This window comes from Narcine bancroftii, chromosome 2 (genome assembly GCF_036971445.1).
Source record: "Narcine bancroftii isolate sNarBan1 chromosome 2, sNarBan1.hap1, whole genome shotgun sequence".
In the NCBI taxonomy this organism is placed as follows: domain Eukaryota; kingdom Metazoa; phylum Chordata; class Chondrichthyes; order Torpediniformes; family Narcinidae; genus Narcine; species Narcine bancroftii.
Window position 1 is genome coordinate 313,932,002 of NC_091470.1, and position 25,421 is coordinate 313,957,422.

At 40.9% G+C, this 25,421-nt stretch overlaps 1 protein-coding gene across 11 annotated transcripts in view; it reads left to right on the forward strand.

Moving 5' to 3' along the window:
* greb1l (GREB1 like retinoic acid receptor coactivator) overlaps positions 1–25,421 on the forward strand; it is a 295,802-nt gene that overhangs the window by 155,780 nt on the left and 114,601 nt on the right. For all 11 annotated transcript variants that reach the window (XM_069921708.1, XM_069921709.1, XM_069921699.1 and 8 more), the window contains 5 exons: positions 3,607–3,783; positions 15,291–15,443; positions 19,802–19,933; positions 21,153–21,311; positions 21,454–21,570. In XM_069921708.1, the coding sequence (XP_069777809.1) occupies positions 3,607–3,783; positions 15,291–15,443; positions 19,802–19,933; positions 21,153–21,311; positions 21,454–21,570 (738 nt within the window). The remainder of the gene's footprint in view (positions 1–3,606; positions 3,784–15,290; positions 15,444–19,801; positions 19,934–21,152; positions 21,312–21,453; positions 21,571–25,421) is intronic.

The following is a 25,421-nucleotide window of genomic DNA, read 5'->3' on the forward strand; positions in this document are numbered from 1 at the left end:
GAACCGTAAGTACCTGTTCTGCCTTGCGTACAAATTTGGCTTATGGAAGACCCAGGTAATGGAACTTGTTCGTAACCTAGGGACTGCTGTATTTAAAACCATTGAATACTACATATGTACATCTAGTTTGTGCCAAATTATTTATTGTACCTGGTCCCATTAACCTGCACCCGGACCATAGATCTCCATACCCCTCCTACCCATGTACCAACCCAATCTTCTGTTAAATATTGAAATTGAACTGGCATCTACCACCTTTTTTGGCACCTCGTTCCACACTTTCACCATTCTCTGAGTGAAGAATTATCCCTAATATTCCCTTAAACATCTCACCTTTCACTTTCATACCCTCTAGTTCTTATCTCACTCAACCTCACTGAAAAAAAGCCTGTTTGCCTTTACCCTATCTGTACCCTTTTATAATCTGGTATTCTTCTATCAAATCTCACCTCATTCCTAAACTATGTAACCTTCTCCTATAACTCAGCTTCACAAGTCCTGACAATGTACTTGTAAATTTTCTCTGCAGGTTGGTTACATAAACTGTACACAATACTTCAAATTTGGCTTCACCAATGTGTTATACAATTTCATCGTTACATCACTTTGATTTATGAAGGCCACCATGCCAAAAGCTTTCTTTAGAACCCCTTCTACCTGCAACCCTACTTTCAAGCAGTTTAATATCTGTATTCCAAGGTCACTCTTCTTTGCCACACTCGCAGTGCCCTACCGTTTATCTGTAAGTTTAACATTATTTTTTTCTCCCAAAGTGCAACAGCTCACATGTCCACATTGAAACCCACCTGCCATTTTACACTCATTTTTCCAGATGGTACAGATCTCACTGCAAGTTTTGAGAGCCATCTTCATTTTCCACTACACCTACAAATTTGCTGATCCAATTTACCACCTTATCATCCAAATAGTTGATGCAGATGACGAACAATAATGGACCCACTACTGATCCTGAGGCATACCAGGACATAGGCCTCTAGTCAGAATGGCTTACTCTTATTATTCTCTGGCTTCGTCCACAAAGCCAATGTTTAATCCCATTTACTACTCATCCTCAATGCCAAGCAGCTGAACCTTCTTGACCAACCTTCCATACGGGACCTTGTTGAAGGCCTTACTAAAATCCATGGCCTTTCCTTCATCAACTTTCTCGTTAACCCCCTCAAAAAATTCTGTAAGATTGATAAGATGTAACCTACCATACTCAAAGCCATGTTGGCTAATCCTAATCAGTTTCTGGCTATCCAAGTACAGGTATACCCTGCTTTACGAAAGTAGAGGATTCCTATGAAACTGAAGTGGAATAAAGCAAAGACCCATTCACTTCTATTGAAGTCTATTTTCGTAAAAGCGAAAGCCCATTTAAATCCTTTCATAAAAGCAAACACAGGTTTCTTTGTAAAAGCAAGTTTTCATAAAGCGAGTATTCGTAAAACAGGTATACCGGTACTTGTATATCGGGTATACAGGATACCTTCCAATAATGTATCCATTGCTGATGTCAGGATCAACATCCTATAATTCCATGGATTAGACCCTTTATTAAGCAACTGAACAACATTAGCTGACCTCCAATTCTCCAGTACCTTGGCATCTTTTAAAATTTATTTAGAACTAAATTCCACTCAGACTCTGTCCATATTATTATGTCCTTTAAAGTCTGAAAAAAATATTTTGTTTCCTCCCCCCCGCCAACCCTACCCTCTTCTCCTGCCATCCCACCACTCTCTCATCTTTCTTCCTGGTTTAATGAAATTGACCCGGTACATTGTTCCACTATACTACACCAGATATTTGTACTTTTTTTAATAATATAATGGAGAGGATGAAGATTTGAGTTATTTAATCTGAACAGCGTTTTTGATATCTAGTTCCTTGTTGCTGAGTTTCAGTGTCAATCTTTAGAACTGATTACCTGGAGTTCTTATGGGTCTTTGGCAGATGAAAATAAAATAAATAAAATCTTTGGATTTAAGTTAGACGTTAGTGGATTGAAGTCATTTCTTTCTGATGGTAGGAGCTCCAGAAAATGGATTTTAAAATCTGCCACATTGTTTTGACTAAGGAGCAATAGGTTTTCCCCTAGAGGACTTTGTCTGAATTGGGGGAGGGGGGGTGGAGGAAGAACTAGACACTATTTTTGCCTTGCAATAGGATGCCATCTGAGCATTGATGCTGTTTAATTAGATTTCTGTCATTGTGCATTTTAGTTAAATAAATCCTGATCATCTTGCTGTTGGCCATTTATTGTGAAGTGAGAATGCAAGGTGAACATGATATGTCTTCCCATATTGGGCATCAGAAACCTTGGAAATGTGTCAAGCAACTGAGCATCTCCTTGATCAATTGATTTGAAGGACAGTTTTCATTTCGTGAGGATTGATTTGTTTATGGATATGTCAGACTTTATACAAAGTTTAAACTACTTCAGAAAAAGTTTTAAGAGTGCTGAATGTCTTTATAATTCAGGCATTAATTATTCAGCTGGGGAGAGGTGGTTCCACATGTCTTCTTCCTACGCCATCGTGCCAAGTCTGGATATGTCAGACTTTGTAAGAATATGTCAGACCCACTGAATTCAATGTTAAGTCAAGCACTGAAAGACAAATCAAATGGAAGAAATATGTAATTGGATTATGAAAGAGATAAGCAGGAAAGTTCAGGATTAAAAAAAACCTTCAACAATTCAAAATGAAGTCCCATATTTGTGATAGTTAATTTACACAGACAGAGGTTGACTGGCAATAAGTAGTATTTCAAAGTCATTAAACAAGTGCTCAGAACTTGAATGAACTTGACCTGACCTTTCTGTGGTTCAGTTGAACAACAATGTTATAGCAGTAATGCCACTTCAAGGATATTTTATTGGCCGCAGAATACATCCTGAGATCATAATAGGAGTTGTATCTTCCATGAGACAAATTTATTAATAAAGTATCATTTTCAAGGTTTAATACACATCCTGTTTATGTGAAATTAAATGGAATGAGGAATCACGGGACACCAGATTTCCAGTTTCTGTGTTTAATCCTTTATTCCCCCTCAGCTTAAATTTCTGCTGCTGCTACCCATATGTAATAGCATTAGAGATAGTTTAATTTTGATTGTAAACTTAATCACACATCATTTTGGTATGTATGCCCTTTAGAAAGTGTGCATTTTTATATCCCATGTCAAATGGATATTCTTGGAAGGGGAGTCTGAGGACCCTGCTCCTGCTGGGAGCCCGAGGTCCCTGCTCCTGTGAAGCCCTGCTCCCTTCTGGGACCCTAGGCTTAACCTAATGGTTAATCTGCCACTGCCTGTAATAACCCAGTCTCTAAGGAACAGTCTCCCTATTTATTTTCCGCAGGGGAGCTTTCCATATTTGATCATGGAAACTAACCATTTAAAAAAAAATGCTTGTTAACCACATGCACGCTACCAGATGTATGTATATTTACGTGGAGTCAACAGAGTTTACAGAGAAAATATCTGTTCCACTGAAATGCTTCAAAAGAAACAATGTACTTCTTTGAGAAGTATGAGTGAATCCAAATGATTTATCATCATCACCTTCTGCTCTTGATCCTGTTGCTATGACTACAGGTTTCTCAGGAAACTGCATTGGCTGTGGGGAGAAAGGATTCCGGTACTTCACCGAGTTTTCGAATCACATCAACTTAAAACTGACAACCCAACCGAAGAAGCAGAAGCACTTAAAATATTACCTTGTCAAAAACTCGCAAGGTGTTTTCTCAAAGGGACCATTAATTTGCTGGAAAGGTAATTGAACTCTATAGAGAAACTCTTGAGCTCTATAAAAATCAACAATTTTCGGATTATTTTCCTTTGGTACCTTTTAATATTTTGAATGTGATTAGATATTAAATCTAGTGATTTAAGAAAAATAATGAATAAGTAACATTTTAATTTACGAACAAAATAATTAAGTTGCCAGCAATCATCAATAAATTTTTATAATAAAAATTCATATGTGAGCAGACAGTTTTTTTTTCTCTTTTATGCCTTGCAAGTTTGTCCACAAAGATTTCATCTGTGAAGTTGCTAAGTTTCAAAAATCTCGCATAGGATTTTGAATTCTTGCCCAAAATATTGCATGGGCGGCTCTTTCAATTCTTTCTTTCTTTGCTTACAAGTGTAAAGTTGAAATTGACATTTGTTCACAGCCTTTCTGCATAAATGGAAAGAAAAAGTGTTTTGTTTTAATTATCTCAAGTGTAAAGCATCACCAGAGGGAACCCAGAGAGCAAAGGCAAATGGAGAATATTGTATAATTCTGGGGGCACTTGCCTTAATATATGTGTGATCACTTTGCATCCATGTTGGTAGTGTGTCATCATTTTAGGTTTGAGCTTAACTCTATAATTCCTCATATTATGAGCTCCCAGTTTAGTAAAATGGGATTATCACTGTCAGGGTTAGTATAAACAGGAGGGACTGAATGGTCACAATTAACATTTAACATTTCACACAAGCACCAATCACAACACAAGTCACAGCCCAGCCATAATTCAATACTTTGGAAGAACTGAGGGAAAGTTTGTCACAGTCTGTTCCAGAATTCGGTACATTTGCAAAGACATTTTGCAAAATGAGAACCATTCTGACGGCTGCAGAAGAAACAGCTCTATGAAAGCAGCTTGTGGCCAGCTATTTTTTTGTGAAATCTAGGGCAAAAAATGGGCATTTTTGGTGGATTGACCTGTGTCAGGATGATCTTTTTGGGAAGCAAAGTGCTTCATTTTGATTCTGACTAGCAATCAAGTTACAGGGTCTTGGAAGATTCATGGAGTCCGCCCAGTTGAAGTTTTGCCTACAAAAGGAGCTGGACCTCGTGTGGATGAACATTTCTTCAAAGGCAATGCAAAAAGAATTTGTTAGTCTGTAGGAGCCACAACTCCAGTCTTCCCATCAGTTCATCATTAATTCTGGGCGTCAAATTTCAAAGACCTACGCTTATGGTCTGGGTATAACACACACACACACACACACACACACACACACACACACACACACACACACACACACACACACAATAGATATAGTGTTAAGGATAGTTTAAAAGTTGAGGCTATTGTTTAAAAGTTAGAAATAAAATTAGTGTTTTAAAATTAAACACTGTCAGGTTCATTGCCATGCTGCTCGTAACGCGCGGTAAACATAACACTCATGACATAATGTAAGGAGTCAAGCTTTTTGCCACTTAGATTCATCTGGCATTCATTCTAGTGACTTGAGTCTTGAGTAGTGAATTTGGCAGAACTTGTAGGGAAGCTTGCATTTTAACAATGGAATAAGTGCTTAAATATGGAATCTGATTGTAGTTGTGAAAGTTTTTTTTATAATATCTTAAGTATAACAAATCTGAATGCTCAAATATAACCTGAAATTTCTGAGTTAAGGAAAGCATAGTCTCTGCAGGACTAGAAATTCTGATGTAAAAGTTCCTGGCTGAATTCCCATCCAGTTTCAGGCTTTGATGAAGAAGTACACGTCAGGATAGCACGGTTAGCCTAGAGGTTAGCGCAATGCCTTACAGTGCCAGCAACTGGGGTTCAAATCCCACACTGTCTGTAAGGAGTTTGTATCTTCTCCCTTTGTCTGCATGGGTTTTCACTGGGGGCTTGAGTCTCCTCCCACCATTAAAAACGTACTGGGGTGTAGGCTAATTGGGCGTAATTGGGCACCATGGGCTCATGGCCTGAAATGGCCTGTTACCTTGCTGTATGTCTAAACTTAAAAATTCTTCTGAGGATAAAATGATAGAAGCAACAGTAAATAATGCCTTCCATTTCCTATTCACAAATCTTGGTCCATGGGCATCATTATTTAAAAGATCAGAATCAGAATTTATTTTCATGAACAAGTCACGAAATTCAACTTTTTAAACACTAATATTGCTCAGGTCTGGTTAAGCTTTCTTTGTCTGGTCACGCCATGGTCTTGTGGCTTTGTTTTCAGTCATATCATGTGACTTGTTATTTGTGCAACCTTGCTCATATATTTCTTAATCATGGTTCTTCATCTGCAAGACTAGCAAATCTCCAATAGCCTACACCCAACAACAGAAACCGCCTTCCCTTAATGCACTATATTCTTTCACATTCACTTCTTTATCATTACGTGATAACCGTTTATAGTGGGTTAGTCCATAACCAAGCATCATGATGTATGGTGCACCCTGCTGTTTCCATAGTTCAATCTGTTTTGCAGGGACATCCCCCTGTAACTTTTGTACACTGCCCATGTCTGGTAAGTATTTGCCTATTTTCGTATGAATAGACAATAAAGGGAGTATTGGTCGCCACTGTAAGTGCAGTGGCATCAACATGTGTGTTACCCTGCGATATTGGCTCCTGTGCCTTGGTATGTGCTTCACACTTTATGATACCAAATGAGTGGCTGGGAAAGGCCATCTAACAAATTTTATACATACGAGGCATTCTTTTGGGAAGGAAACTCCAGTGTTGCCACAGAATACCAAAATCATGGGCTACCCCAAAAGCATCAAATGAATCAGTGTAAATGTTAAGGAAAAGGCCTCTTCCTTTGATGCATCCATGAGACAAAGTGAACAATTCAGCCTGCTGAGCAGATAAGGGTTGCTGGAAGACAGCAGCTTCATTTGCAGTGTAAAGGTCCTGTACTATGGCATCTACAAATTGCCATTCTCCTTTCTTGTCTACCAAAGTGGAACCATCTACAAACCATGTTGCTCCATCGATTGGGTGGTCTGTTAGATCCTGATAGGCCAATTTCTCCCTCTCCAGTTTCCCAAATGCCATCTGCTGCTTACTCAGTCGAAAGTAACTCAGGTGTCCCAGCAAGATCCTGCAGACTATGCTAATTTTAAAGTTGACATGTGCTGCAATAAAACAACAGCAAGACCAATGAGCATACAACCAACTTTATTGTATTATGCTAGCGAGAGAAAGGGATACAAAGTGTCACTCGTTCCTTGCACTGAGCCTTACTCAAGTCATACAGTGTTTTAGTTAATCTTATGTAGTACTTTAGATGCGTATTTCTTCAAGCTGGTTGTTCTTTATCTTGCAGCTGGTTATTCTTGTTTTTGTAACATCTTTGTCATGCAGCTTTATCAACTTTTGATATGCTAATCTTGCTCTGGTCTGCTCAAGCTATCTTTGTCAGATTGCACCATGGTCTTGTGGCTTAATTTTCAGTCATGCCATGCAACCTGGTATTTGTGCAATCTTGTTCATATATTTCTTAATTCTGGTTCTTCATCTGCAAGATTAGCAAGTCTCCAATAGCCTACACCCAACAACAGAAACTCCCTTTCTTTAATGCATTATATTCTTTCACACTGTGCCCCTGAGCGCTCATCTTGAGGCTCTCGTACCTTATTCCCAATGGTAGCAGAGTGAAGCGGGCATGACCTAGGCGGTGGGGATCCTTGAGGATAAAGGTTGCTTTCTTAAGGCACCGTCTCTTGTAGATGTCCTCGAGGGGGTGAAGACTGGTGCCCATGATTTAACAGCTCTCTGGAGTTTTTTTTTCCTGTCCTGAGCATTGGCATCTCCATACCAAACAGTGATGTCACCAGCTGGAATGCTCTCACAGTACACCTGTAGAACTTTTTGAGAGTCTTCTGTGACATAATATAGCCACTGGTGAGCCTTCTTCATGATTGCATCCTTGAAGATGTTGACACCCAGGAATTTGAAGTTCTTGACCCTTTCCACTGCTGATCCCTCAATAAGGACTGGTTCGTGTTTGCCTGATTTCTTCATGAAGTCCACAATCATCTCCTTAGTTTTGCCAACATTGTGTGTGAAGTTGTTGGTGTGACACCACTCAACGAGTTGATCTATCTCCCTCCTATATGATCCCTCATTGCCATCTGTCATTCTGCTGACAATTGTGGCATCATCGGTAAATTTGTAGATGGCATTGGAATTGTGCCTGGCCACACAGTCATGGGTATGTAGTGAACAGAGCAGTAAGCTAAGCACGCATCCTTGAGGTGCATCTGTGTTGATAGTCAGTGAGGAGGAAATGTTGTTTTCATTTTGTACTGACTATTAAGTCAAGGATTCAGTTGAAAGAAGGTTGTAATGGCCCAGCATTTGAAGCTTGTTTACCAGCAGTGAGGGAATGATGGTGTTGGTCAGGATTCAAAAAAAGAGAACAATAAATGGTTAAAGGGAAACTTCTTAACAGGCAAATTGTGAACATTTTTGCTCATATCTTGGGATTCAATTTTCAAATTTGAATTCATTTTTCACTTTTGGTCTGCAAGCCACAGTTCAAAATGTGCATCTTTTGGAATGGAAAACATGGTAGATTTTGGACAATACGTTTTAAAAGTATTGACAAGAAAATTCTTCTTGTATTTAGAGAATACACAAGAAATTGGGCAATGCTATTTGTGACGACAAAAAAACACTGGAAACCTCCGAGGTGGCAGAGATCAGGCAATTTAGTCTGTGTTGGGTGGGATCAAAGTCCCTTGGGTTGATTCAAAGTGCAGGAGGTTGACTGGAAACAAAGCAGGATTGCCAATTACTAACTCGAGATCTGAGGTTGGCAAAATTATCCCAATATTTGGATAATGAGTTCAAAGCTCATTTAACAGTGTATATCCAATGGTGATTTTCACACATCTGATTGATAACAATTTGTAGTGGCAATCCATGGCAGCAATCAGGCAAGTGGTCCCCACACTGAAGGCTGCCAACAGCAGCATGTTCAGGACTTGTGGCACATGCAAGGTCCAACTGCAGTGGAGGCAGCATCTTCTCGTGGGTGTTCACGTTGGCAGCAGTAGAACAGCCGCTCCTCAGGGCAGACTTTCTGTATGCCCACAGCCTGCTGGTGAACCTGAAGGGTCAGAGACTGGTCCATGCACAGACTTTCCCTCTCAAGGATGCCAGGCTCCCGGCTCCCTACTTGGACTCAATGCAGCAACCCATTGACAAGTACACCAAGATCCTGGTAGAGTTCCCAGGAGTTCTTAACCCCCAGTTCACCACAGAGATGCCCTGGCACAGAGTTCAGCATCACACCCAAGGCCCACCGCACCATGCACGAGCTGGACAATTCCCCCCGGAAAAGCTTCAACTCACAAAGGAGGAGTTCAAGAAGCTGGAAGAGCATGGCATAGTACAGCTGTCAGACAGCCCATGGGCTTCTCCCTTGCATATGGTGCCCAAGGTCACTGGGGGTTGGAGTCCATATGGCGACTACCGCCTTTTCAACGAGGCCACAATGCCAGATCATTACCCCGTGCCACACATCCAAGACTTTGTGGCCAACCTGCATGGGGCAAATATCTTCTCGAAAGTGGACCTCGTGCGGGGTTACTATCAGATCCCCGTTCACCCTGATGACATCCCCAATTTAGCCGCCATCACCCCATTCGGCTTGTTTGAATTCTTGCACATGCCATTTGGGTTGCAGAAAGCTGCGCAAACTTTCCAGTGGCTGTTGGATGCAGTGGGCCAAGACCTGGATGGCACCTTCGTCTACCTAGATGACATCCTCATGGTGAGCAAAGACCAGAAAGAACACTTGGTACATCTTAGCAACCTCTTACACCCAGCTGAGCGAGTTTGGACTGACCATTAATCCAGCCATATGCCAGTTCAGGTTGGAGTCCATCAACTTGCTTGGCCATAGGATAACCAAGGAAGGGGCCACACTACTACCCAGCAAGGTGGAGGCTATCTGGAAGTTTCTGGCCCAGCACAACCAGAGACTACAAGAGTTTGTGGGGATGATCAACTTTTATAACAGGTTCATCCCCTCAGCTGCCAGAATTTTGCGACCTTTGTTCGCCCGGATGGCGGGCAAAGCCAAAGACGTAACATGGGACAAAGAGTTGGCAGAGGCTTTCATGAAGGCCAAGGAAGCCTAAGCGGGTGCCGCTTTTTAGGCACACCCCAGGGCAGACGCTCCAACAGCCCTGATGGAATGGCGATCAGCAGTGTTCTGGAGCAGCAGATCGAAGGAAGTTGGCAACTGCTGCCTTTCTCCAGCGAACATCTGTGGTCTCCAGAAATGAAGTACAGCACTTTCAACAGAGAGCTACTGGCGTTGTACTTGGCCATCCGCCACTTCCGGTACATGCTAGAGGGCAGGACATATACAGCCTTTACCGACCACAAACCCCTGACCTTCGCACTGGCAAAAATCTTGGACCCCTGGTCAGCTCACCAACAGCATCATCTGTCATACATCTCTGAGTACACCACAGACATACGACACGTCTCAGGCAAGGACAACATGGTGGCGGACGCACTATCCAGGCAGAACATCCACGATCCATCGAAGGGAGTGGATTTCGTGACGCTAGCAAAGACGCAGCAATACAAAATGGAGATACCCCAGTACAGGACAGCCATATTGGGACTGTAGCTCCAGGACATCCCAGTCAGCACAGGTAACACCACCCTCCTGTGCAACGTGGCCACTGGACAGGCCAGACATACCGTTCCAGCTGGTTGGAGATGGCTCACCCATCCATCCGGACCACAATCTGACTGGTGGCCAGAAAATATGTGTGGCATGGTCCCTGGAAACAGGTCAGCAGGTGGGCGAAGGCGTGCACGCAGTGGCAAACAGCCAGGTACAATGACGTACCAAGATCCCACCACAGCACTTCAACCCCACAGAGAAAAGGTTTGACCACGACCACATGGACATCGTGGGGCCCTTACAAGTATCCCAGGCATTTCGCTACCTGTTCACAATGGTTGACCATTTCATTAGGTGGCCAGAAGCAGTTCCGATGGCAGTCACCCCCACGACCTCATATGCCAGGGCCCTCATCTCCTCCTGGGTGGCACAGTTAGGCTTATCCTCCCACATTACATTGGACAATTCACCTCCAACTTATGGTCCAACCTCACCAGCCTATCACCCACAATCAAATAGGCTGGTGAAGTGCTTCCATGGGCACTACTGAGGAACCGCACAGCGCCCAAGGAGGACCTTAACACCCCTTAACTTGTCTATGGAGCTCCACTGGTGGTCCCCCGGGGGATTCGCACCATCTCCAGACAGGCAACAAGGGGACAGAGCAGTACTTCTCCGCAGGCTATGGGAATGAGTCGGCAACCTGGCAAGTGAGGACCTAAAGACTTGCAGGACTGTGAGTATGTTTTAATTCACAGGGGTCCATTCCGTCTACCACTACAGAGGCCGTAGGAGGGTCATATGCAACCGCGGAGCCATGTTTGAGCTGGAGGTCTTCACTATGGACAGGTTAAAGCTGGCTCACCTGGACCCCGGCACTCCCAATCGAGTTGCCAGCACAACGCAAGAGAGGCAGGCCACTGAAGCCTTCAGACACTGCCTTTGGGCATCAAATACAATACTGCTGGTTTGTGGGGGGGGGGGGGGGCGGGGCATGTAGCGGCACAACATGGTGGCAATTGGGCCAGCACTTCAGGCAGCGAGTGCAATCGAGAGCCAGCAGACCGCGCAGTGGCAGTGGTGCAAGCAAGCAAACTGGCGGCTAAGGCAGCGTATGGGCCAGCATCCCCAACATGATGCTGGCCCTACTGCACAGCCAACAGATAGGGACAGCGCACAGGGAAGAAGGTATTGTCACGTAAGAATGTACCCATGCACGGGAAACCTGCTATTGTTATGCGGGCGGTGATGTCAGTAAATGGGAGAAAACGGCGGGAATGCAAACAGTATAAAAGTCAGACTTCAACCTCAACAAACCTGACTACACTTTTTACTTCGAGTAGCGTGCGGCTACAAATTCTTGTTTTTGGATATCCAGCCTACAGACAGTTTCCAAGCCAAAGCAGGTGTTATATAAAATGCAAAAAAAAAGGTAAATTGGAGCTGGAGTCTATTCCTTGTTTTTTTTACCAAAATCTTTTTTTAAAGGATTAAATTCAGTCATTCGTTTATTTTTGTGGAAGAGTAAACTATCTAGAGTTTCATCACAAAAATTGACTTGGAAATATGCATTAGGAGGTCATCAGTTACCTAATTTTGAAAATTATTATGAGGCAACACAATTGAAATTCATTAATCGAATGTTAGATAGGGAGCAAACTCCTATATGGGCTAGAGTAGAATTCAGTCAACTTTCAGAAAGTGATGTAAATTCTTTTATATATAGGTAGAGACCAAGTTTTTTGAAGTCTTATAGTGTTCCATTTAATTGATATTTGGTATAAGAGAGATTGTATAATTGGATCTAAGGGTAAAATTACTGGTTGGACTCCTATATATAGAGATAGGATTATACAATTTTCAATGGATAGTTATTATTTAAAGGAATGGGATTCAAAGCGTAGAGGATCTTTTTGAGAAAGGAGGCTTTCTTTCTTTTAATCAATTATAAGAAAAATTTCATATTTCAATGAATTCAATAATTGATTATTATCATACGAGCTTTTTTAAAGAAAATTTTGGAAAAGAAATTAAACTTTCCAATTTGTCTAGATTTGAAAAATTAATTATAGAATCTTTGAAAAAAGGATTTATTTCAGAAATGTATAGTTTATTACAAGAGAAGATGAAGAAACTTGGTGTTTTTAGAATAAAAAGTAAATGGGAAAAAGATTTACAACTTGCTATATTGGAGGATGATTGTTTAAAGATATGCGAGAATGCGATAACTAAGTTGATTAATGTAAGATGTAACTTAGTTAATTATAATTTTTTACATCAGTTATATTTGACACCAGAGAAGTTGAAAATATATGGTTTTAGGGATTTAGATCTAAGTTTCCGGAGTGGAGTATAAAAAGGGACTTTTTTTCTATGTGAAAAGGTGCAAAATTTTTGGTTAAAAGTTAGACAATTTTTAGAACGTTGGTATAATATTCAATTATTGTTTAACCCTTTGTTATTTTTATTAGGGTTTATGATAGATTTAAGGGGTTTAAAATTGGATAAATTTCAGATTGCCTTTATTCGTTTAACAGGCCTTTTAGAAGCCCAAAGGACCCTAAAACCCAGCAACAATAGACATTCACCAAAACAAGTGGTTTTTAAAACAAAAGTTATTTTTAATCAACTTTAAACATGAAAACAGAATCAAACTTTAACTTATCTCTATACTTAACTAACCCAAATTAACCCCCTTCTAATTCTAAGCGCACGTGTATGTTATGTGTGTGTAAATTTAAGAAAAGTTCTTTGGTTCACAGTTCAATCTTTCTCCTTCTTCCAAGTTCTCTGGATGCAGGCAATTCTTATCCTGTGCACAGAATTTAGCATGTATAAAGTTCACCAGATTTTGGTGCTCAAAAGGTAAATGTTTACCGCTCAGGAAGGCTCTTGTAGGGTTTGCAGAGAGAGAATTGTTGTTCCAGGATTTTCACAACTGAAGTACTACCATTAGTCACCTCAAGGTCTCGCTGATGAAACTTGCCCCATCAGGGTTTTGCAGATGGTAACCTCTTTCTTTCAGTCCACCACATAGTTCCATTTTGTTCCACTTTTTCCAAGAGAAACATCAGACAGATAGCACTTCCAGCCATCCACTGCTTTGGAACTTTCTGTTTCCAACCAGCTCTTCCTGGCTTGTTTCAGCCATGACTGTTCAGTCTCTCTTTCAGTGTCACACAAACTGGCTGAGAGGGCTTAGTAACTTGTCTCTCTCTCTCTCTCTCTCTCTCTCTCTCCAACTAAGACTGCCAGCAAGCCCATGTGACTCTCTCACTTGCAAAAACCCCCACTTTCTTCAGCAAACAACAGAAGTTCTTCTCCTTGGTCAAGATGTTGTCTTAGATAAACAAAACCCAGAGGTGACCTTTTTGTGAGCACTTTGCAGAAAGGTACTTGTAGCCAGTTTGTCTCCTCCAAAACAATGGTCTTTCATTTTACGATGTCAGTTCAATTAGCACCTACTTGTGAAATGTGCATCACATTCTCCAGAGATCCTGCAATGTTACTAAAGATGAATTCTTCTGTCTTTCAAATAAGATCTGTTTTAAAATGTGTGTATGAATGTAACCCACTAATCTTACCAAAATTCTCCCAAATATTTATAATCCATTACAAGGAGTTGCGAGAAAATGTATTGCAGTAAAATGGAAAGATGATGTAGAGCTTAGTATTTTAAGGTGGCATAATGAGTTGAAATCTTTTATCTATTTGGAAAAAAATAACATATAGATTACATGATAGTTATTTTTTAATTAAAATGTGGGATCCATATTTAAAATATATGGGTCTTAGTATATGTTAATTATGATATTTTAATTATTTTTAAATTAATTTTCATATATGTTGTATTATGGTATTTTAATCTTTGTAAAAGGCTCCAGTAGTTTGTAGAAATAGGGACAGTTTGGGGTTTTTGTTTGGGGTGTTGGGGGATCGGGGTTGGGGTTGGTTATTAATTTACTAATTTAAGATTATCTATTTTACTAATGTATTTTTGTAACAACGGGGTTTGTATTTTTTAATTGTATTATCTTTTCTTTTAAAAATATAAAGTTTAAAAAAAGAAAGTGGATTGCTCAAGCCTGCTTCAACATTCAAGAAAATCACAGCTGATCTTTTCTGACCTCATTCCCCGCTTCACTGCCTGTTCCCCATGAACTTCAGTTCTTCGTTCTTCCAATATTTATCATTCCCAATGTTAAATTTATCTAAAGATCTGGGCTCCACCTTTCTTAGAGATGGAAAATTCCAGAAATTTGCAGCCATCAGTAGAAAAATTAATGTCTATGTCCCTTAGTTTTAAATTACTTCCCCTTATATTACCATCCCTTCACTCTTGTGCCCATTAGTGTGACACTTCTTCTATTGAAACATCTCAACATTTACCCTGTCAAGCCCTCTTAGGACCTTATATGTTTGAATAAGCTTATTCCTTCTCATTTTTCTAAAACTCCCAACAAATACAGGCCCAGTCTTGCCTCTCTTTCAACCCCTGATTTGCTTGGTAAATCCCCTTTGAATTGTTGGCTCCAATTCTATCATTTGTTTTAGGTAAGGCATCAAAGTTATGGACATTTCCATTGTAGCCTTGCCACCTCCCTGTATGACTGTAAAAATACCTTATTATTCTTAAAGTCAAACCTATCTGCAATAAAGGCCAAATGCCTTTGTCTTCTTGAGTTATTGGGCCTGCATGTTAACTATTTGTGATCCATTCAATGGAACACCCAGAATGCTTTTCTCATTTATAGTGTCACTCCAGCAGATGCCCTCCATGTTATTCACTTTATGTCCAGCTACAATAATATCAAATGCATGTTAATGAAATGGCAATAGGTCTAGCACACAACTAAAAATAATATTCACTCCTTTTGAAATTTTATTAGAATGCCGGACTCGTCAGTTGCCTAGCAGTTATTTATCTGCACTACCTTCATCCAAGGCTGTTGCTACAATCATCAGTTCTCCATCATCTTCTCCAAATATAGACACGGTCTCATCCAGTGTTTGCAGTACTACAATTGCAAGCTCTCAGACAGGTAGGTCTTTGAGTTGCTTCATGCATCTCGTCATAAATGCGGCACATTTGTATAGAATATAATCTGGTTAAAATTATGAATATGGTGAAACATCTTGGTTCAAGGAATTTAATTGAAGCTGTGGGGGCTTACCTTGGAAAAGTGATCAGTTTTATTTTGTGTCAGACACTAGAGGAAGAGGATTTTTGAAAATCAGTCAGAATTTTTACTCCCTCATTTGTTGAATTCCAGTTTTCACAAGAAATAGTTTGGCGAATTACTGCAATTTTTTGTCAATACTGGACTGCTTGATTTGGTGAATTTATCCAATGGTCGCTTGTATGTTTTTTTTTGTTTCCCTGCATGCATCATGTCATCGTGTAAGAGAATTTTGGATGACAAGAGAGTTCATGAACCTGGTCCAAAAGAAAAAGGAGGCATGTGTAAGGTTCAGTAAGCTACAATCGGACAGAACTTTGGAGGAACATAAAGATTGTAGGAAAGACCTGAAGCAGTTCAAAAGGGGCCATAAGCAGGATTAAAGAAAATCCCAAAGCATTGTATACTTGCATTAAAACCAAGATGATGATGAGGAGTTAATAGGACCACTCAAGGACAAAGAAATGATTTTATGATTGAGAGCTTTGCATCAGTGTTCACCATTGTGAAGGATATGAACAGTGAAAGGGAGCAAAATGTGGAAAATGGTCATGCATTAGGGCATTTTAAGATCAAGAAAGAGGTAGTGTTTGGTCTTTTGAGGAGTATTATGGTGTACAAGTTTTTTTGGTCCCAATGGGATCCATCCAAGTTATTAAAAGGAACGTGAAGAGATTGCTCGAGATTTGACAAAGATCTTTGCATCCTCACTGGAATAGTCCCAGAGTATTGGAAAGTGGTGAATATTATACCTTTGTTCAAGAAGGATAATTCAAGAAATGATAGGTCTGTAAGCATCAAGGGTAAAAGAAAAACTATTGGAAAGGATGTCGAGGGGCAGGATTTCTGCACATTAGGTCCTGCATGGGAGGCTGATTCAGATGGTACAGATCCATGGTGAATGGATTTGGAATTGGCTTGCCCATGGAAGACAGACAGTAGTGATAGGATGGTCCATGACCAATGTGTTCCATTATCAGACTAAGAACAGTCAGCATTACTTTGCATGGGGCAGATCACGTTTTATAAATATGATTAAATTTTTTGAGGAGGTGACAAATCTGGCTGATGAGTAGGGCAGTTAATGTTCTTGGAGTTCAGTAAGGCATTTGCCAAGGTTCTTCATGATAGCCTGCTTTAGAAGGGCATGGGATCCATGAATGAGTTGAAAGTTTGGATGCAGAAGTACCTACTCCAGAGAAGATGAGGTGTTATGGTAGAAGGGTTGTTTGTCATATATATGTATGATATATATCAGTTACAGATATGGGTAGAGAAATGACAGATGGAGTTTAATCTGGTCAAGTGTGAGGTGATGCACTTTGTGAGGTCAAATGTAAATACACTGTATACAGTTAATGGCAGGAGTCTTAAAACTTTTGATGTGTAGAAGAACCTTTGGGTCCAGGTCTTGAACTTCTTGAAAGTTTCTACACAAGTAGAAAAGATGGTAAAGAAGGCATTATGGTATGCTTGACTTCATTGAGCAGAGTATTGAGTGTAAAAATAAAGAAGTCATGTTCCATCTCTATAAAACTTTGGTTTAGCTGCACTTGGACTGTGCAATTCTGGTGTTACCCATTCAGGAAAGAGGAGGGGACTTTGGAAAAGACATAGAAGAAATTTACAAGGATTGTGCCTGGTTTAGAGGGTATGGGTTATATAAAGAGATTAGACAAGCTTGAATTGTTTCCTCTGGAGCAAAGGAGGTTGAGGGAACACTTGATAGAGATTTCTAAAATCGTGAGAAGCACTGATAGGGTGGACAGTCAGAATCTTCTCCCCAGGGTAAAAAAGCCAGACTTGCAGTTAAGGTAAGTGAGGGGGATGATAAGAAAAAGATTTCACATAGAGTGTGGTAGGTGCCTGGAATGGGCTGCAGTGGTGGTGGAAGCAAATACAATTGTAGCATTTAATAGTCTTTTAGATAGATACAGGACAATGAAGGGGATGGAGAGATAACTATGAAGTCCAAGCAGCAGAGGTTTAATTTGGTTTAGATGATGTGTTTGGCACAGACACGTGAAAATGTTCCTATACTGTACTGTTCTATGCACTTTACAAGCAAATCTGTTTCTCAAACAAAATCACCAAATGCAGGTTAACTGGTAATGGATTTTATTTGCTTTTTTTTGGTGGGGGGGGGGTGCTTTGGTGTGCACAGGTTAACCTCTGTATTTGAGTATGTAATAAGAATGACCATATTTTGAAAAATAATGCTTTATTAGAGATGGAATGTTTCATAAAAGTGGAAGTATCCTCTCCCCCTATCAGTTTTCTTCTTCTTTCTCTTCAACCTTCCCACCTGTATCCACCTCTTACCTGTTCACCTGTGCTCCTCCCCATTCCCCCCCCCATCCTGCACCTTTTTATTGAGGCTTCTGCCTAATTTTCGACATTCCTGATGAAGGGCTGAGGCCAAAGCATTGACTGCCTTTTGCTTCCTTTGAATGCTGCATGACCTGCTGAGTTTCTCCAGCACTTTTGTGTGCTGCACTAGACCTCAGTATCTGAAATATTCTTGTTTACCGCCATAAAATTTTCTGTACTTCCATTTTGGGATTGAAAACAATCAGAAACACTGATGTGCTGCTCAACAGAGCAATCACTGTTTTGTCCCAAATGACAGCCATGCATTGCATGTATTAGGAAATACCCATGACTATCTTCTGTATTTGGCGTTTTCCAAAGGAGAAAAATAATCCTAAATCTTAGTGGAATATGACTCAAAGGAGATTGGAATTTAAAAGTTAAAGAGTTGATGCACAATTTAAATAAAACCTTGCATTCACAAGCAGTAAGAAACTTGTGGCTGGAATTGTTAGCCTTGAAAGAACTGTACTGCAGACTCAACAAAGGTATATCAAGATCTCTAGTGTTTATTTATAAAGGCAGCCTCCAAAATATTTGTTTATATTTCCTTGAGTTATGAATGTAAAAGGGATGATCTAATTGAAAGGCTCTCTGTGGTGTGGGTGAGTGTGTGTTTTGATGCATTTAAAATTTTCAGGATTGAGAAGGGTACATTTTTAGTAGATGAGTATATGAAAACACACAAGTAGCTAGAAGTGCAGAAAATAAAGCTAATTTGAAGGCAGGTAAGGTTTTTTGGGGTGAGAGGATTCAATAAAATTGGACAACAAATTTTTTCAAAAGGTTTACTTCCTGGAAAAAAAAGGGGGATTATGATAGACACCTTCAAGCTGAACACAAAGATAATGTCAGATTTGCTGTATCAAGTAGGAAGTTGGAGAAACGTTAAATTAACTTTTATTGAATTTAGCATGTTTAATTGCATAATGATATTGAAACATTGCGTTAGTTCAACTGATCTAAAATATTTTGCCATTGATTTTTATTTGTCCATCTGATGCCTCTGTCCAACAATAGTCATCCAGCATTTATGGATTCTAGTTGCCTTGATGTCACTTTTTCATGGCCGCCATGTCATGGTTCAACCTTTCACCATGTTCGTCACTAGGATCAGCAGGGAAGAAGTCCATGTGTAAATGCAGAAAATGAATTTTCAATGACATGTTGCACTTTATATCTTTGTAATGCTTTAAGTATGTTAATAATATGACAGGAAATCACAATAGGTTATATCTTTTAAAAAAAGGTACATGATAGGAAAATTTTAAGGTGATTTTCATGATCAGCAGTCCAAAATCCATAAAATATTCCCCAAAGTGTTTAGGAAGTAAAACCTTCAGTGTTGTTTTCTTCGTTGTATTTTTTTTCCCCTTTTCTTATAACTTATCAGTTAGTTACAGTGTCTTTTTTCCAACGGTAACCTTGCTGGAGATCAGCCTGATCAGCCTGACTAATAGCTATCCCTTGGGCCATATGGAGCTCAAAACTCAGATCTTGTTTTGTCTTTGTATTTTTTTCTCAGTGCTTATCAGTAATAAATACTGTTATTTGTCTCATTTCAGACTTTTAGCATCTTATCAAATGTAGGACAGCCTGAAAATGTGTGCTTGGAATTGGTTGAATATAGCAAAAATTATACCACATCTTGGTATCATTTGAGGAACTTATTTGATTTATGTGTAATTTTTATAACAAATAATCTGTTACATAAGAATTTTTATACTTGAGCGTAACAATACTTGAGATTGGGTCAAAATATGTGTTATCAATGTTTGGATTTGAACTCTACTGCTGCTTTGACTACGGTACTGAATAGTACTTAAGTTATGTTAATTCATACATTATAGAATCAACATTCAGTCATGGTTCAGCAACATCTTCTGCAAGTTATTCCGGATGTCAGGACCTGTCAAGGAGTGGAAATACAGCAAAACCTCTTACTGTAGCTGCACAACAATCAGTGAAGCCTCCAACTGCAGGTAATGTTCTCACTTTTCATTTCAACTCATTCTTAACATCACAGAGTTCTGCAGTATGGAAACCGGTCCTTTGGCCCAAACTTGTCCATGTTGACCAAGTTACAGGAGTTCCATTTGTCTGTGTGTGGGCAGTATCCCTTTAACCCAGTGGTTCTCAACTTTTTTTCTTTCCACTCACATGACACTTTAATTATTCCCTATGCCATAGGTGTTCTGTGATTAGTAAGGGATTACTTAAGGTGGTATGTGAGTGGAAAGAAAAAGTTTGAAAACCACTGTTTTAATCATATTTAATTGATTCGTTATGTGCACAATTTCATAACTCCAAAGAAAATAGGTCAATGACAATTTTTCTCAAGCAAAATATTTCAATAACAATTGGGTCTACAGCAGTGGTTCTCAACCTTCCCTTCCCACTCACACACCACCTTAAGTAATCCCTTACTAATCACAGAGCACTTGTGGCATAGGGATTACTTAAAGTGGTATGTGAGTGGAAAGAAAAAGGTTGAGAACCACTGCTTTAACCCTTCCCTGTCCATGTACCTGTCTAAATATCTTTACAATTGTCTACTCTTCTACCACTTTCTTTTGCAGCTTATTTCATATACCCCCCTCTGTCTGTGTGGAGAAGGTGCCCCTCAGTTCCCTTTTAAATTTCCCTACACCCAACCCTTTAAATTCAAGCTCTCCTCCATTCAATTTCCTGGCACTGAGGTAAAAGCCCATGACTATTTAATTTATCTTTACCATATATTTTTCTTTTCCAGTATCTTATTTCAAACTATTTTCTGCATTGTAAAATCTGTATGTTTTAAAACTTTATTGGACGCTGCCCCAGCACTGGTGATGAATTCTATAATGGCCTCCTGAATAATGGACAGCTTTCTTTTTTTGAGAGATGGAGCACACAGAGAATGCGATCATATGACAACATTATATATTAACATTGTTGCACGTACCTCATTCCTCAAAATCTTTACAATTAGTTTCTTACTTGGCTAGTGTTCATGTGAACGCTAGTATGTGAGAAAAAAATAGGTCCAACAAAAGGTACAAGTATGGTTATAATATCAAAGAATTCCAGTTTCACACTATGTCACTGCATTAGATGTGTGTATATGCAGGTTCGTAGTTATAATTTTCGTTTATCTGGCCTACTCTAAAGTAATTAATGTAAATGCTTTTTTTCTCTGATTCACATTTATGCTTTGTGTAGCTTCTTGTGCAAATAACCAGTCATCTGGGTCTGTGCGACTGAATGGCAATACCAGTAGTAATGGCAGTGGTGGAAAGTCCAATGTTTTCAATGCTTCTTTGTCTCGACTTCAACCTCATTCAACTTCTTCAAGTCCTGGCTTGACCGTGGGAGAAAACAGTAAGATGAATCATGAATGCTTCAGTCATTTAATCTAACCAGTTACTTTCTATATCCATTTTCGATTGAAAATGATTATGTATTAAAATTTAAATGATTTCTAATTAAGAAAATTTAAAACTTCTGCCTTCTCCATTTGCAGGCATAATGACAAGTTCTGGACCACCTAAGAAGCGCCATCGTGGCTGGTCTCCAGGCTCCCCCGTTGCCGCGCCTGCAGTTGTTCCTGTTCCAACTGTGAGACCTGCAGTGAGATCGGGTAAGAAGAGTCTGAAACCACATCTGCCTCATTGTATGTCTAGCCCAGTATCAAGGAATTAGTTAACTAACTTTTATACCCAGCTCCTTGATCTTCATTACTCTTCTAGGAGATTGTCTGGATACAGATTTGACATTGACATATCTGATCTGATGATGAAGTTCAGACTATTGCCTTAATTCCAAAGACAACCTGATTTCATCTTTGTTGACTCTGCTCTATCTCAAGCTTTAAGATCAAAGTTCCTTTATTGTCACAAAATAATACATAAAAATGTAATGTTCAGGATATACTTCAACTTTTGACTGCCATAGGCCAAACAAAGGGTCGCCATGAGCATTGCCCAGTTCCCCTAACAATTCAGAGAAAGAAAAGCAAAGGAGAATCTCTTCAGAGGAATTGAGTGTCCGTGGATTCACCTCTAGCAATCCTGCAATACCTGCAGCTACACAGATTCCTGTTCAAACCATTGGAAGCCCAAACTCCAGGTTCAAACCTCTGATACGATCAGGAAGCCTTCAGCACCTGAGGCTCTTTGGACCCATTTGCCCTCAGCATCCTTTCAAATTCTGGCCCTGATAACCTGGCTCCCATGAGCTAGTTTCCAGCAGCCCACAACCTGAGTGGATCCTTTGACTGCAAGTTGCCAGCAGCCCACAGCCTGTATGAGTCCTTCACCCGCAAGTTGCTAGGAGCCTGCAGCCTGTGTGGGTCCTTTCAGCCCCTGAGCCCCTTCGCTGGACAGCTGCTATAGTCACCTTTCTGTAGGGTCTTCTCCCATGCTTCTGCTTTTCTTGCCTTGGCCAAGCTACTGTTCAAATCCTGACCTTTATTACATATGGACTTGTCTGTTTCAAAGATCTCCTGGTGTCCTCCCAACTACCACCGTATTTAATTTGAAGTCCAAAACTCAAATTCCCATATTGTGAATTGTTCCAACTCCTGTTCATGGATGCTCAATAGGTCCCAGTTGAGCAACACTTCAATTTTAAGTTCTTATTTTCAAATCCTTCCATGCCTTTGCTCTTTTTTTTTACTTTGGAAACATCTTTTGCTATGAAATCTATGCTCCTGCAATTCTGATCCCTTCTGCCCACCCAATTTTATTGCTCCATTGGTGAAAATCATGCCTTCAGTTTCCTAGATCTTAGTTCTTTCCTTAAATTCATCTGGCTTGTGCTCCTCCCCCTTCCCCTTCCTCCCTCTACTCTTCTCCTCACACCTCCCCCCACCTTTTTTATTTGGGTCTCGGGTCCAGGCCTGAATCGTTGGTTACCCTTTATTTCCTGCTGAGCTTCTCTGGCACTTTTATGTAGTGACTCTTTACCAACCTTTTCTTCACTCTTAAAAATATTTCTCTTTGGCCATGTTTTTGTTCATCTTCTCTTCTGTGTATTGCAGTTTCAAAACAAGTCTTATGATGCATCTTGAGTATTAAAATATTAATACTATATTAAAAAGAAATGTAAATGCTAATTACTATTCTGCATGCAATTCCCTTTTGAAACTAATGGTGCCTTTGCATGTTGTTCACAAATTTTAGAGTTAAAATTTTTACACTCCTTTTTTATTTGTAAAAAGAATGGATCTCCATTAGCAGAGCTTCCAGTTTCCCTAAAGTTTCCTTTTCATTTGACCCTCATTCCAAGGTTTCTCCGCAATAGAAGGTTAAAAATCTGATAGCGCAGTACCAAAAGAGCTTGAGAAACTCAGCAGGCCACGTATAGTACATACAAAGAAAAAGGCAGATGTAGTGGCCCGCTAACTGGGACACGACCCGGTACACAAGATGGCCAACAAACGCGGTGACTGCGCAGACCCCGTGGGGCCAACGACCTTCATCCCAGGTGACCATCTGCATGGCAGGAAACAACGACCAATGATAGGAACACTGACCAATCCGAGGCTGGCGATGCTGTGACATCCTATCATTGCTGATAGTAATACTGTTGGGTCAGGGGATTCACTTGCCTCCCTGTTTGCTATGGCTTTGTTGCCAGCTGTTTGTGGGGCCTAGCAATCTGCTCCATCAAGGTCCCGTTTTCTTTCTTTGCTCTCCAGAGCATCTCTGCCTGGGCTGCAACTTTTCTTGGGTCACTGAAGTCCTCATCAGCGAGCAAAAGTTGGATATTTTCAGGCAGCTGCTCCAGGAAAATCTGCTCAAAGGTCAGGCAAGGCCTGTGTCCCTCAGCAAGGCCAAGCATTTCGCTTATGAGGACAGATGAGGCCCTATCCTCCAATCCATCCATAAGGAATAATCAGGCATTGCGTTTGTATCGTGAGAACCTGAAGGTATGGGTTAATAGATCCTTGAGGACATCATATTTGCCTTGCTCTGGACGCTGCCGCAGGAAGTTGATGACTCTTGCTGCCTCGGAGGCGTTCCAGAAGGCCAAAGACTCAGTGGCCAACGCCACCCTTCTGGAACACCCCAGACTAGAGGTGCCAACCACTCTCCCAGTCGACATTTCCAGCACAGCGGTAGGAGACGTACTGGAGCAGTTCAGGGCAATGGCAGCCCCTGGCCTTCTTTAGCAAGCACCTCTGGCCACCCAAACTCAAATACAGCGCCTTTGACCGGGAGTTATTGGCGCTGTACCTGGCAGTCAGGCACTTCAGGTACTTTTTGGAAGGTAGAAAATTCATGGACTTCACGGACCATAAACCATTAACATTTGCCTTCCATAAAGTGTCGGACCCTTGGTCAACCAGGCAGCAGTGATACCTTTCATATGTGTCTGAGTTCACCACAGACATTTAACATATCACGGATAAAACCAAAGTGTCCCGTTCCGCGATTGAGTCTGACCAGGCTCTGTGGCACGGAATAGACTATTCTGCCCTAGCCAAGGCACTGCAGGAAGTCCCTGAGATCCTGGCATTGGGATGGCAGTTTCCGGACTCAGGCTGGAGGATATCGCCGTCAACCCAAGTAACCAGACGTTCCTCTGCAACGTGTCCACCAGCAAACCCCGTCCCATTGTGCCGGCAGCTGGATACAGCAGGTTTTTGACGTGGTGCATAACTTTGCACACCCAGCCATCAGAAATTCTGTCAAAATGGTGGCCAGTTGGTTCGTCTGGCACAACTTCCAGAAACAAACCAAGACCTGCACACTCTGCCAGACAGCCAAAGTGCAAACACACTTCAAGACACTCCCCAGACTTTCGGGCCAGTGCAATGTAGGTTCAGCCACGTCCATATTGACATTGTAGGGTTGCTACAGGCCTCCCGCGGGGTGAGATATCTCCTCCCCATGATTGACCACTCCATGAGGTGGCTGAAAGCGGTCCCACTGGCTGACACAACCACCGAGACCTGTGCCAGGACACTGATTAACACCTAGGTGTTGAGATTTGGAGTCCTGGAGCTTATGGCCTCTGATAGAAGAACACAGTTCACTTCGGGACTCTGGGTGGTGCTGGCCAATTTGCTGGGAACCCAGATCCACCCCATACCACGGTGTACCATCCTCAGGCTAACAGGTTGGTGGAGCTGTTCCACAGGCACCTAAAGATGACTGAACTACCCTGGATTCTCCTGGGGATCCTCACTGCACCAAAAGAGGACTTCAACACCTCAGCAGCCAAGATGATGTACGGTGCTCTGTTGGTGATACCAGGGGAGCTCTTGGCTGCGGCCAAGGACCCAGAGGACCCGACAGACTCATTGACTAAGCTGAGAGAAAGACTGGGTTCTCTAGCCCCTCCACAGCCTTGACCATGTGGCCAGGCCAAGTTCTATGTCCCCAAAGACTTAGAGATCTGTTAGTATGTTTTCGTTCAGAGGGGGGCACGCCGAACACCTCTGAAATAGCCGTATGAGGGGCTGTATAAAGTAGTCGGATGCAA